The 13,443-nt window shown below is 59.2% G+C and overlaps 2 protein-coding genes across 2 annotated transcripts; both read left to right on the top strand.

The window, feature by feature from the left end:
* The first annotated feature begins 2,869 nt into the window (after positions 1 to 2,869).
* KCNK4 (potassium two pore domain channel subfamily K member 4) lies at positions 2,870 to 9,306 on the top strand. The gene is made up of 6 exons (XM_007944986.1): positions 2,870 to 3,130; positions 6,654 to 6,777; positions 6,908 to 7,068; positions 7,262 to 7,448; positions 7,957 to 8,096; positions 8,920 to 9,306. The coding sequence occupies exons 1-6, from the start codon at positions 2,942 to 2,944 to the stop codon at positions 9,304 to 9,306; spliced, it is 1,188 nt and encodes a 395-aa protein (XP_007943177.1). The 5' UTR covers positions 2,870 to 2,941.
* Positions 9,307 to 9,924: 618 nt separating this feature from the next.
* Positions 9,925 to 12,609, top strand: CATSPERZ (catsper channel auxiliary subunit zeta). The gene is made up of 5 exons (XM_007944985.1): positions 9,925 to 9,945; positions 10,148 to 10,502; positions 11,342 to 11,415; positions 11,563 to 11,629; positions 12,500 to 12,609. The coding sequence occupies exons 1-5, from the start codon at positions 9,925 to 9,927 to the stop codon at positions 12,607 to 12,609; spliced, it is 627 nt and encodes a 208-aa protein (XP_007943176.1).
* The last annotated feature ends 834 nt before the right edge of the window (positions 12,610 to 13,443 follow it).

Genomic DNA, 13,443 nt, shown 5'->3' with positions numbered 1-13,443 from the left:
TTGACCAAAGGCTGGTCAGAAACTGGGCCTTGGAGTGGGCTGCTGGCTGGGCTGGGGCCATTTACAGCCACTGAAGTGGGTGGGTGGGGAGAGGGGCAGGCTGGGTGAGGGGGAAGGGCCTTGTTCTCCAAGTTCGCTCGGCCCAGAATAACCCCGTTCACATCGCAGTCCCCTCCCACCTGACCAATTGCACTTTCCTCAAGAACTGCTTTGAACGTCTCGTCACCTCCTTTATGAAGCCTTCCATTGCCCATTCAAGGGACAGCAGCCCCTCTCCTGGGCCCCATGTCCCTGTGATTATGTGGTTATCATGCCTCTTGGCCCCCTGTCAGGTGGGATTTTTGGAGGCCCTGTTGCCCTGTCACCACCCTCGGCCTGGCTTTCAGGTGCCACAGGTTAGCTCAGGGCCTGTAGAGGTGTTAACATGGCTACTGAGCAGCGCCAGCCTCTACCAGGGTGAGGGTTTGGCCAGGTGGCTGGGGTACCCTTACCCCCTGGGAGCCTTTCTTCTCCCTGTGGCCTCATCCTGACAGATGTGCCCTACTGCCGGGGCCCATTCTCAGGGTGTCCTGCCTACCTTCCTGGCCGCCCCGGCTCTTTCCAGCCCTAGAACCCCCAAGCTTGCCTGGCAACCCTTCACCTGGGACTGTTCTGCCACCAGGCCTGAGGGCAATGGGGACTGGCAGAGAAGCACTTGTGCAAATGGCAACTGCTAAGGTTTTCAGGGCACTTTATGGTGTTTTGAGCATTTACAGACTTGGACCTGTAATATTCAGGACAGTCCCTGACGTGTTCATTCCTGATTCTGCAGAAGCAGAAGGAGAGGTTCTGGAGGTTGGTGACCCGATCTGTCTAGGCTCCCTACTGGTACGGGGTGGTCACCCCTAAAGCCCAAACTTGAAGCACACAGCAAGAGGGCTGAGGTCTGGAAGTGGGTCTTTGAAGACATCCAGGTTAAGAGCTGGGAGGGGCGGCATTACAGGACCAGCAGGGGGCCCTGGCTGCAGGCAGTGGGAGCCTGGGCGCTGGCACCAGTCCATGATGGGACTGGCAGGCAGCTGCGGCCAGACCCCCGGGGTTAACGCCTGGCCATAGAGCTGAGCACTAAGGGCTGGGGACAGAGGACAGGGGATGCGGCAGCAGAGACTTCCCAGAGCTGGGGCCCAACCCCCACGCTAGCCAGTCCCACGTGGCCTCCACCCTTAGTCCCGCGGGGACCCCTCCCTTATGGGGCTATGCTTGACAGACTGCCGAGCCCCCAAACCGGGCTGTCCCCAGGGGGCAGGGAGATGCGGGCCCATCCTGATCCCGTAGTGGTTCTGGGAGAGGCCCAGAGATTAGCGTGGCGCAGGTCCGGAGAGGTGGGTAGGTGGATGTCCGGCCCGGGACCTGCCGGTTCCTGGGGCAGCACCAGGGCTCGGGTCCGAGACCCGAGGCCGGACCGTGCGGCGAGCTCTCTCCGACTCCTCTGTGATCCGCCGCCCCCGGCAGAGTGCAAGTGGGGGGCCGGCGGTCGCAGGTAAAGGGCTCCGGGGGCGGCGCCGGCGGCGAGGGCGCGGCACCGAGGGCGGCGTGGCGCGGGAGGGGTTAAGCCGGGAGGAGGGGGCTCCTGGCGGCGGGAGGGGGTCCCCGTCTCGGCTGCCGCCCGCTCCGCCTCTGCCGCCGCCGCCTCCGCGGCCCAGCCGGCACCGGGGAGCCATCGCGGGAGCCGGACCGCAGCCGCAGCCGCAGCGCGGCCGAGAGTGAGTGCGGGGCGGGCGAGCCGGGCTCGGGGCGCGGGCAGGGCGGGGCCCCTACCTCCGCGCTGGGCGCCGCGGAGAGTCGTGCCACGCGGCCAGTCACACTTGGAGGCGTCGGCGTGGGCGCGCGGGGAGGCGGTGGGAGCGCGGTGACGCGTGCCTGAGCGGGCGGGAGGGCGCTGCGCGGTGGCCTGCGGTGCGGTGTGTGCGCGCGGACCTCGGGGCACCTCCGCGCGGCGAGCAGCCCGTGGGGTCTGGGGTGGCCCCGGAGGTTTGCGGACGCGAGCAGGTGGAGGGCGTGCTGACGGCCCCGCGGCGCGCGGGCTGGAGCCGCAGGGCGGAGCGGGGGCGCGCTGAGCTTTGTGCCCGCCGGCGGCGGAGCGCGTCCCGCGCGTGTGCGCCTGGGCGCCGCCGCCCGCTAGCCCAGGGGCTGATGGCGTCCCCGGGCCGCTGCGCGGGTCCAAGCCTTCCCGCCTCTGCCGGCTCTTTCCGGGAACCCGTCGCCCTCCTCCTCTGCGCAGCGACGGCCCTCGCCCCTGGGTTCCTCGAATGCCCGGCGGGGCGCAGGGGGTGCTCGGCCTGGCGCAGCTCGCGCGGGCTGGGAGAGGAGGAAGAAGCGGCGAAGATGCTGCGGCTGCCGCAGCCAGAGAGCTGGGACCTGCCATCCCCGGTCCCGCCCTGCGCCGCCAGGCCTCTCCCGCCGCCTGGCCTTCGCGCGCCTCCGCGCCCCGTCTGCCTCCGCCTCCCTCGACGGCCCGGACTTGTTGGTTCTTTATGCCTCCTCTGTGCCTCCCGCATTTCCTCGCTTGTCCCGACCCCCCTCCGCACGCAGAGTCTGTTCTCCTTCCTTTCCCTCCCGGTGCCCCCTTCTCTTCTCACCTTCTGGAGTCCCTGGACAGGGTGAGGGCCGGGCAGTGGAGGAGGGGCGGGCCAACCCCGGTTGTGCAGTGAGTACTGGGTCGACCTGGCACCAAGCGTCCAGCCAGAGAAATGTGAGGGGTGGGGCATCCGTGGGCCGGAGGGCTGGGGGCTCCGAGGACCTTGGGGTGTCTAGGGGATGGAGGAAGAGAGGGTAGGGGTGGCAGGCCAGGCTATTGATCCCTGCACCCCTGGTTCTGCCCGCAGTGACCGCAGCTCCCCAGGAGCCCCCTGCCCGACCCCCCCAGGCGGGCAGTGGATCCGGCCTGGCTCCTGGCCGCGCCATGCGAAGCACCACGCTGCTGGCGCTGCTGGCGCTGGTTCTACTGTACTTGGTATCGGGGGCCCTGGTGTTCCGGGCCCTGGAACAGCCTCACGAGCAGCAGGCCCAGAGGGAGCTGGGGGAGGTCCGAGAGAAGTTCCTGAGGGCCCATCCATGCGTGAGCGACCAAGAGCTGGGGCACTTCATCAAGGTGCGTGGGTGGGTGAGACCCCGTTTGTTGGTCACCCGTGCCAGGGGGTCCCTGCTTCCAGACCAATGCCGCTGGGGACAGGAAGCAGCTGGGGTAGGGTGGGGTTGAGACTTTGGTCCAGGTCTCTGTGTTCTCAATATGGTGGCCATGGGTCATGTATTTTCCTTATGGTACCTGACAGTTGCCTTGGAATGTCTGTTTCAGTGTGTACTGGTGTTTGAATGAAGGAAGGAAGGAAGGAAGGAAGGATTGCTGTAGCAATAGGGTATTCCCATTTTCACAGGTCTGACTCATGGTTTAGGGTTAGGGCTGCAAGATCCAATGGAGACTGCATGCTCAATTTGAATTTCAGGTAAACAGGAGATACTTTCTTAGAATAAGTGTGTCCCAGGCAGTATTTTTATTTGCTAAGCCTGGCAACCCTACACTGGTTCCAGCACATTTTCAGAGCCACAGATGCCTCAGAGAAGCCCAAGGAGAACACTGTGACTACTCCCCTCCACCCCCAGGAAAGTGTGCATAAAAACATGTACAGATGATTCCAGAAGGTTCCAGAATCCCCGAAAGCCCACCCGTGCCGCCATGGACAGCAGGTTAAACACTCTTTTCAAGTTACACATGTGCTTACCATGGGGAGGTGGGAGACAGGGCAAGACAAGGATGGAGACAGTGTCAGGCTTCCCTGGGGCACCCCTGGTCAATCTCAGTACAGTGACTAAAGAAAGTTCTAGGCTTCAGCCTTCTGGGATACAGTCAGACAAGCATCTCTGTTGCTGCCTCTGATTTCCAAGTCAGTGTTACGCAGAAAAGGCGCTCTGATGCAGTGGATAGGCCATTTGGTTGCTAACCAGAAGATTAGCAGTTCAAAGCCACTAGCTGTTCTGTGGGAGGAAGATGGGGCAATCTACTTCCGTAAAGATTTACAGCCTTGGAAACCCAATGAGGGTCACTATAAGTCAGAATTGACTCAATGGCAGTGTCCTTTTAGTCCTGGTAGCACATTGGTTAAACCCTTGGCTGCTCTGTGAAAGGCTGGCAGTTCGAACCCACCATGAGAGAAAGGTGTGACCATCTGTTTCTGTAAAGATTGACAGCCTTGGAAACCCTATGGGGCAGTTCTACTCTATCCTATAGGGTCGCCGTGAGTCGGAATTGACGCAGTGGGAGTGGGGTTTGCTTTTGGTTTTGGTCACACGGACAAACCCTAAGATTTAACTTTAATAAATATTTCTTACTTCAGTTTAATTAAAATTGTTTCGTGGAGGGAGGGGCTGGTCATCATGGAGGCCCCAGAGTTCCAGCTCATTGTCAAGGTGGCAGGACCCTGCCTGAGATGGGGTGGGGTGGGGTCAGGCCACAGGCAGCTGGCACTGTTTCTGACACTTGGAGTGTGTGACTGAGGCCCACAGAGGCCTCAGCCAGAGAAAGTGTCTAGCCAGACCACAGGGCAGAGGGAGGAAGGAAATATGACCTATTTTATCTTCACTGACGGAATTGCTTTTTTTCCTGGATAAGAAAGAAAAAGGAAGGGTGGGGCAGGGCCTAGAAGAGTGTGTGTGTGTGTGTGTGTGTAGGGGGCAGTTGCTTGCTTTGTTTTCCACGATAACACGCACTCCCTGATTTACTCGATCATGTGGCAACTATGGACCTACTGTGTGCTGGGTGCTGTGCTCTGTGCCATATCAAGATGGAAAAAAATGCAGGCTGTACCCTGGAGGCTGTTACATGTAGGAGAGGGGACAGACCCACGGACAGACAGGTCACTGTAGGATGTCGTGGAAAGAAAGCCTGCCTTCTTTCCTTGTGTGTTGAGCACCTATTGCATGTCGGGCACCAGGCTGGGTGCTGGGCATCAGGAGGGAGGTCTGGGGGTGGGGGGCGACTCTGGAAGAGAAATGAGCCAGGTGAGAAGGGTGGAGTTTAGACATGTGTCACTGGGGACCAGAGACTCCCGGGGGGAGGAACAGCACGGCCCGCGTGGAGGCTGGACAGCTCCAAGTGTTTTTGCAGAACCTGGATTTAGCAGATGCCTAGTCATTTGAAAATAAAAATTAGAACACCCAGGATGACAAAGGATTTTTTTCCCCCTAAGTGGTACATTTATTGGAAAGGGTTTGCAAAATAAAAATTAAATCACTTTATCATACATTTCACTTTGTGGCTTTATTAAAAAATAGCATCTTATTACAGGAAATGGGATCGTTTCAGGGAATCTGGGGAGCAAGGTTGCCATAAGTTGGGGTCCCAAATGGGAGTCCCAATAGAGAAGATTGAGAAAAGGGGGATTGTGATCAGATTGAAAAAAAGGCTTGAATGCTGGGCTAGGGAGTTTGGACTGTGTTCTGTAGACAGCAGGGAGCCATGGCAGGTTCTGATCAGTGTCTTGCTGATGAAGACTACAGCTGTTGAGAATGGGAGGCTTATGATCCCTCCCACACACCATGTCTTTGTGCCTTGGCTCCATACTCTCTGGGGAAGGGGCCCTTGGGGCCCCCTCCTTGTTATTCTCTTCTTATTTCCTAGGGTAGGCACTCTCAAAACACAGACTCTTCCCACCCAAGATCTGCAGGCTGGCAGGGGAAGACGGCACATGGACATTCCATTCATTCAATAATGTTTATTGAGCACCTAGTGCTTGGCACAGGAGCTCTGGTAGCATAGTACCCAAGGCACCTGACTGCTAACCAGAAGGCTGGCGGTTCAAACCCACTAGCCACTCCTTGGAAGGAAGATGGGGCAATCTACTTCCGTAGTGATACTGCCTCGGAAACCCAAGGAGGGGTCGCTATGAGTCGGGTCCGACTCGACGGCACATAACAACAGTGCTTGGCACAGGGTTTGGCTTGGACTACAGTGGGGCGAGTGGTGTGTATCTCTGAACTTCCTCAAATCTGATGTTGTCTTTAAGAGGAGAGTAATCCTGGAAGAGAAGGTCCCAAACTTTCATTAATTCTCTAAAGCAAAAGACTCAAGCTCAGCTTTCTAACAGGGGCAATCAGCAGTGGTGGCTCTGGAAAGCTGGGAGTCACAGGGCGTGTCACCACAGTGAAACTGATTGATTTAACCAACACATACATCTTCCTCTGTTGGAAGTGCTTTATCTCTTCACAAGAACTCAGTGAGCTGGGTACCATGATCATCACCCATCTCCCTCAATAGATGCAGCAAGGGATGCAAAGAGAGTTAACTTGTCCAAGATCACTCAGTTAGAAAGTGAGGGCACCAAGATTTGAACCCAGGCAGTCTGGTCCCAGAGTCCATGCTCCTGACCTCTGTAAAACTGAAACTCTGCTGTGTGAAATTAGGGAGCAGATAACGCAAACATTTCTAAAACACTGGGGAGGTCAAACAGACTTGCCTGTAAGTGGACTGGATCACCTGATTTGCAGTGTCTGTTCTGAGGGCCTGCCCTCCAGGGGGCCAGGGGAAGGGGAGTGCTGGGAGGAACTGGAAGGAACCACCTTGGAGACTGGAGGGGCAGAAAGGAGAACTGAGGCTTCTCCTTCTGAACCCTGTCCTGCAGGAGGTGGCTGACGCCCTGGGAGGGGGTGCGGACCCTGAAACCAACTCAACCAGTAACAGCAGCCACTCAGTCTGGAACCTGGGCAGTGCCTTCTTCTTCTCTGGCACCATCATCACCACCATCGGTGCGGGAGGGGACGGCGCATGTGTAGGGGGAGTGGGGAGGGGTGGGTTTCCTCCAGGGAGGGAGAAGGTGCAGGGGCAGGTAGGGTGTGCCAGGCTGCTTCTAGACCTCCGGCTCGTCCCTCCGTCCAGGCTACGGCAACGCGGCCCTGCGCACTGACGCAGGGCGCCTCTTCTGCATCTTTTACGCGCTGGTGGGGATCCCACTGTTCGGGATCCTGCTGGCGGGGGTCGGGGACCGCCTGGGCTCCTCCCTGCGTCGCGGTATCGGCCACATCGAAGCCATCTTCTTGGTGAGCTGCTCCACACACCGGGTGCGCCCTTGCGCTGGCCTCCAGAGACCCTTCCCTACTTCTCTGGCATGTGAGCGCGCGCGCCCCTAACCGCCAGCGTCTGGCGCGCAGACTGGGGGGCGGGGCTGGTGGTGCTGGGCGTGGAGGAGGTGGGTGTGTCTTGTGGCTCCTGCCTACTGCCCCTCCCCCACAGAAGTGGCACGTGCCGCCGGAGCTGGTGCGGGTCCTGTCCGCCGTTCTCTTCCTGTTGATCGGCTGCCTGCTCTTTGTCCTCACGCCCGTGTTTGTGTTCTGCTACGTGGAGGGCTGGAGCAAGCTGGAGGCCGTCTACTTTGTCATAGTGACGCTCACCACAGTGGGTTTTGGCGACTACGTGGCCGGTGAGGATGCCCTTCCTGCTCTGCAAGGGCCCTCCTTCGCACCCATTGTATTCCTTCTAAAGGACTTTGCACCCTCACCCCTTCCTCCAAAGTCCACATGCCACACTGCTCCAGCACCTGCATCCGTTCCAGGTGTACCCTCACCTTCCTGCACTCAGGCAACACCTCGTGGCACTTACAGTCTCGCAGGCTGCACCCTGGGGAATGCTCACATAGCCATAAGTGCACCCCTCACGCAGGTCACATTCTTGCACACGTGCTCACTGTCACGTATGCTGCAATCACTGGCACACTCACATTCTTGCACATGAGCATCGCCTCTAACATCGGTATCTTGCACAGCCACTGATGCACACACTTCTTCACGCGTTCGTTCACACACTGGAGTGCATCATTGTTGCCCTGGGGAGGGCGGGTCCTCTCCAAGAGCTGAGGAGAGGGGCAGGGGATACAGCTGCTCCCAGGTTCAAAAAGTCAGCTGCTTTCTGGCCTCCCGGGTGGTCTCCAGGCGCCGACCCCAAGAAGGACACCCCAGCTTACCAGCCGCTGGTGTGGTTCTGGATCCTGTTTGGCCTGGCTTACTTTGCCTCCGTTCTCACCACCATCGGGAACTGGCTGCGCGTGGTGTCACGCCGCACCAGAGCCGAGGTAGGGACCCGGCTCAGTGCTGGCCTACAGGATAGCACCATGATCATGTCCCATCAGCTCACTGACCAGGCTGTCTCCCTTCTGGAGAGTGGGCTTTTGGAGGGAGGTAAACTTGGACAGGTTTTCAAGCCTCCACCACCAATGTTCCCTCATATAAGAGCTGCCAGATTTAGCAAATAGGAATGCAGGAAGCCCTTTTAAATGTGCATTTCAGGTAAATAATGAGTGGCATTTTAGGAGCTCTGGTAGTAAAGTGGTTAAGGCATTTGCCTGGTTATCGAAAGGTCAGCGGTTTGAACCTACTAGCAGCTCTGGAGGGAGAAAGCTAAGGCAGTCTGCTTCCCTAAAGATTTACAGCTTTGGAAACCCTATGGGGCAGTTCTACTCTGTCTTACAGGGTTGCTTTGAGTAGCAATCTACTAGATGGCAGTGGGTTTGGCTTATTTTAGTGTAAGTATGTTCCCAATTTTGCATGAGACATATTTATACTAAAATTTTATGTGTTGCTTGTCAGAAATTCACATTTAATTGGTCGTCCTGTATTTGGCAACCCTACTCTGAGAGCCGGTTGCAAGAGCCGACAAAGGCACAAAGGCCTTTGGGAACATGAGAGGGAGCGATGAAACAAAACTCGGGCTTTCTACAAAGTTCCGGGAGACGGGGGCGCTTAGGGTGCTGATGGGGGGGCGGGGAAGAGCGTGGGGGCCCGGGCCGATGGAGGAGGAGCAGGAGGAAGAGAGGGGCGGGGGCTGCATGGCGAAAAGTGAAGGCTCCGGAAGGGGAAGGCCCCCTGTGCTGGAAGCCGCCTTTCTCCTCCGTCCAGATGGGCGGCCTCACCGCGCAGGCGGCCAGCTGGACCGGCACCGTGACAGCGCGGGTGACCCAGAGAGCCGGGCCCACGGCGCCGCCGCCCCCCGAGAAGGCGCAGCCACTCCTGCCTCCTCCGCTGCTGGCCCCGGTGCAGCCTGCCGCCCCGCCCCGCCCCCCTACGCCCCCTGAGAAGGTCGAGCCGCCGTCCCCGCCCACGGCCTCCGCCCTGGACTACCCAAGCGAGAACCTGGCCTTCATCGACGAGTCCTCGGACACGCAGAGCGAGCGCGGCTGCGCGCTCCCTCGCGCAACCCGAGGCCGCCGCCGCGCCAACCCTGCCAGGAAGCCCGCACGGCCCCGGGGCCCCGCGCGCCTGCGGGACAAAAGCGAGCCCGCGTAGGGCAGGGTCCCGGGCGCCCCCCGCCCCAAGGGCTTTCTTCCCGCTCTCTTCCCCCGGCATGGCCAGCTTGCTTGACCAAAGAGCTCGCTCCTCAACGGGGCTGATACCCGGGGAGGAGGCCACGGGCTGCCTGTCCACCACCCATCTCCCTCTTCCAAATCCAATCCCCCCTTCCAAATCCAATTCCAGACCCCAAGGCTTTCTGTGTTGCGGCCCGCCGGGCCTGTCCCTCACCACACCTCACGACTGTGCCTCAAAACCTGAATCAATAAATGGACCTTACGCACCGCGGCGGGTGTGCGCGCTCCAGGGACAAGAGTGGGTGTGGGCGCGCTGGCGTCGGGCCGCCGCGCAACACTGCAGGCCCTGGGACCTTTAGGGTACCGTCCTCGGTCCTGGCCCGGCCCTTGCGGCTGTGCTCAGCCCCGAGTCTCTGCCTTTGGGGCTACTGGGTGAAAAAGAGATGACATCTAAACGTGGAGGGCTGTAGCCTGAGCCCTCCAAGCGCGAGACTCTCTCGGCCGTTTGGGAACGAGCCCCTGCCCCTCCCCCTTCCTGGAGCGTGACCCTTCCTCCTCGCCCGAGGCCTCTGGCGGCTGGTTCCGTTGGGGCTGAGCCATGGAAGAAAAGCCGTCTAACGTGAGCGCTTTTCCAAGGGCCCCCGCGGCTCCTTTTGCAAGCACCGGGCCTCTGGCCGACTCCCGGGCCCTGCACCCCGCCAGCCCCCGCCATCTCCCATGCCCGACGGAGCCCGCGCTCTGGCCTGGTTCGGGATTCTCTGCCCACAGCCGGATCTTACTCCCTGCCACCTTCGGCTCCCCTCGTTGTGTGTTACTCACAGGCATCGAGGAGGTCTTTGGTCCACCACGACTCCAACAAGTCGTTACTGCAGGGCGACATCCGGAACTTGTGGACCACAGCCACCCTATCGGAGTTGAACGTGAACCTGCCGCTGTCCCATGTCTCCGAGTGCTCGGACTTGGAAGGCCGCAGGTCATCCTACCTCAAGGGCAGCGTCGATACGGACAACGTCGACTGGGAGTGGGACGGCGGACTGCGCGAGTCTCTGCCGGGTGATGACAGCTCCCAGCAAGAGCTGGACGAGCGCACCTTGATGGAGTTGGAGCTGCACCGCAGTCACTCCCTGGGGAGCGTCCCAGAGGGAGGAGACGACGATGACTCCAGGATCAAGGCTGGTCAGTGGGCCTTCCCTGAGTTATGGCTCCAACTGGGCAGGGGGCTAGCCCGGGCCTTACCTCCCGTTGCTAAAAATGGAGGGTGGGGTGGAGGCTGATAGTCTGCAGTTTTCTAGAATTTCCTGGGAGGGGCGCCAGCGCCAATCAAGGCTTTAAATCAACCAGACATTTTTGGCGCGCCCCCTACCGGGCAGGCGTGATACCGGCGTTTGGGGGCGCAGCGTTCCAGGTGGAAACAACGCATGAAAATGCTGGAAGGCAGGGCTGTAGGACCTAAGCTGTTAATGGGATCGCTGGAGCAGTTTAGAGAGAGCCAAGTCTGTCTTCGGATTGTCCTGGTGTGAGACGTCTTTCAGTCAGTTCACTGGTTCTAGTTTTGGAGCGCCTATGTGCCAAGAACTGTGGGGAGTGGAACTTCTTCCCGCCTCCCTCCATCCCCTCCCCACCCCCCTCAAACACTTCATTAGGGAATTAGAAACGACAACAATGAGTGCCATTTATTGAGCGCTTGCTACCTGCCAGACACAGGGCTTCCCAATCACCATCACCTTTAAACTCCACAAGGAGGCACTGTTATCACCCCATTTTACAGATGAAGCTGTTTGAGGGCAGAAAGGTTGGGTTACTGACCTTAAGTCTCCTACTGGGGCAGTCACAGGGGGGAACTCAGGTGGGTGAGACTCTGAAAGACCCCGGCTGTCACCCCACCCCAGACTGTCTCCCACTAAGGTAGAACCAGGCAGCTGTCTCTGAAGGCCACCCAACCCCCACATCTCCTCTGCTCCAGGGAAGACCTGGGAGACTGCAGATGACTGACCCCTCCTGTTCTCTTCTCCTAGAAAGGTCTTCCTCGTCACTCAACGTCTTCAAGCAAACACCTCATCGAGCCTACTGGGCAGAGCAGCAGAACAGGGTTGGAGGGTCCCCAAGAGCCTGGGGGTTTTAGTGGGAGGGGAATGGGCAAGTCTGGGGGTGGTTTGCAGAGTGGAGGGGCAGGCAGGGTGGTTGGGGATTTTGAGGGAGCAGGTGGGACATTTTAGCCTCTTCCCGCCTCTTCTAGCTGCCACTGCCTCTGGTGGGACTCATGGAGAATGAAGTTCTAGAAATCCTCACCAAGACCCTTGAGAGTGAGTCACCCTCTTGCTTTTTCAAGAGATTCTGGGGGCCTATGGTGGTGCAGTGCCTAAGGCATTTGACTGCTAACCAGAAGGCTGGCGGTTCAAACCCACCAGCCACTCCTCAGAAGGAAGATGGAGCAATCTACTTCTGTGGCGATACTGCCTCGGAAACCCAAGGAAAGGGTTGCTATGAATCCACGGGACGGCAGTGAGTTTGGTTTTTTTTCTTGGTAGTTGTGGAGGTGGGGTTTTCCTTGCATGCCATGTCAGATGCCCTTGCCACCCACAAATATTCCAGGGGCCCCATAAGTAAAAAGTTAGGGATCAGTCGCCAGGAGATCTAGTGGGGTGACCACTGGGGCTCTGTCTCACTCTGAGGCTTTGTCTCACTTGCCCCATGGGGATGGGATTTTGTGTGGCTGTGGCCTCCTCTGGGGATGTTGTAAGGAGACTTTGGACAGCGATTATTTGGGTAAACCGATCCTGGGTTGCCCAGCTTATGGTCTGAATGCCCACTGGGGAGGAAGAGTTAGGTAATGGCTTAGAGTGGGTGGTCCGGGAGATGTCCACCGGGTTGTGGGCCATTACTGTCCTACCATCGTCTCTAACCTTACTCTCCACCTTAACACCCACCTCCTGCTACCCCACTTATCTGTTTGGAGCCCCGGCCTTAAGACTTGCCCATTTAAAACAAAACCAGCAGTGCCTCAGAGTCCTGGAGACCTAAAGTTTCTCCAAACAACACGGACCTGAGCGCCTAGCGCTCTTGCCACCCCAAATCCCCCATAGTTCCTCCAATCACACCTGCGGCGCCTGCTGGAGTGGAGACCATCTATCTCCCTGCTCGCAGCCCTGAATGGAGCCCTGCCCTCCTCCTAGGCTACCGGTCGGGGATCGGCCGCAACCACTTCCTGACCAAGCAGCTCCGGAGAAGCATCGAGGGGCTCAAGAAGCGCCGGAACAAGATGCTGCAAGTCTCAGTGAACTGAAAGCACCGCCGCAGGCTCGAGCGGCCGCCAGTCCCCGTCCCGTCCCCAGACCCAACCCCACCCCCGTCCGCGTGGAATCTGAGCCCCAGAGAAATAAAAGTCCATGCATGGTCCGTGAGTCAGTGCGTGGCTGCCCGCGTGAGGCGGACGCATGGGCCCCGCCCTTCCCCATGACCTTCACTCGGTCACCGCAGTGACCTTGAGGCTTCTCCGTCCGGGCCCTAGCGGCCTCGCCTTCTAGGGACTCGAAATCCAGGGCTTCTTGCATGTTTTAGGTCTGCTTCTTCCACCTCTAGTTCCGCACCCTTGTAGGGTATTGGGTCTGGGGTCCAGTGCCCTTATGGTATTACCTTGAGGAAAGGGGAAGAGCGAAAGGGGCAGCGTCTCCCCTCCTGTTCAAGCGTGCTCCGCTCCTCATGCATATGCAGATACGCAGGCTCTCTGCTCGTACCGCCCTCTCATTTACATATTAATATAGTCTACCTTCACTGCAGCCCCGGCCGCTGTGCGACCTCGCCCACTCCTCTGGCGTACAGCGCGCCCCGCCTCCTTCGTTACGTAACAGCGCCCTGGCCCCACCCCATCTCGGCTCTTAATCCTTGCGCAGCTCCGCGTCTGCACTGGCCCCGCCCCCCCGGCTTTGCCCGCTCACTGGCTTTGCCGGCTCCGCCCCGGCTCGTCCAGCCACGCAGGCGCTGCCCGCCCATTTGTCTGATTAGCATAGGGCGCCGGGCCCCGCCCCCTGCTTTGCATGCGCACGGCCGGCCCCGCCCCCGCTGTCAGCTGGAGGAAGCGGAGTAGGAAGCGGCCGCGATGTCCTTTTGTGTCCTACAA

The sequence above is a fragment of the Orycteropus afer genome, unplaced genomic scaffold (assembly GCF_000298275.1).
Source record: "Orycteropus afer afer isolate SDZICR_OR568_19922 unplaced genomic scaffold, OryAfe1.0 scaffold00130, whole genome shotgun sequence".
Classification (NCBI taxonomy): Eukaryota; Metazoa; Chordata; class Mammalia; order Tubulidentata; family Orycteropodidae; genus Orycteropus; species Orycteropus afer.
The sequence above is the reverse complement of the archived record's forward strand: the minus strand, read 5'-3'. Positions and strand labels throughout refer to the sequence as shown.

Excerpts from the sequence above, each read along its gene's own strand:
- KCNK4 (XM_007944986.1), top strand. The coding sequence starts at position 2,942 with ATGCGAAGCACCACGCTGCTGGCGCTGCTGGCGCTGGTTCTACTGTAC. Across the intron at positions 3,131-6,653 it reads AGCTGGGGCACTTCATCAAG|GAGGTGGCTGACGCCCTGGG; the intron begins GTGCGTGGGTGG and ends CCTGTCCTGCAG. Across the intron at positions 8,097-8,919 it reads CACGCCGCACCAGAGCCGAG|ATGGGCGGCCTCACCGCGCA; the intron begins GTAGGGACCCGG and ends TCCTCCGTCCAG.
- CATSPERZ (XM_007944985.1), top strand. The coding sequence starts at position 9,925 with ATGGAAGAAAAGCCGTCTAAC. Across the intron at positions 10,503-11,341 it reads TGACTCCAGGATCAAGGCTG|AAAGGTCTTCCTCGTCACTC; the intron begins GTCAGTGGGCCT and ends CTCTTCTCCTAG. Across the intron at positions 11,416-11,562 it reads GGGCAGAGCAGCAGAACAGG|CTGCCACTGCCTCTGGTGGG; the intron begins GTTGGAGGGTCC and ends CGCCTCTTCTAG.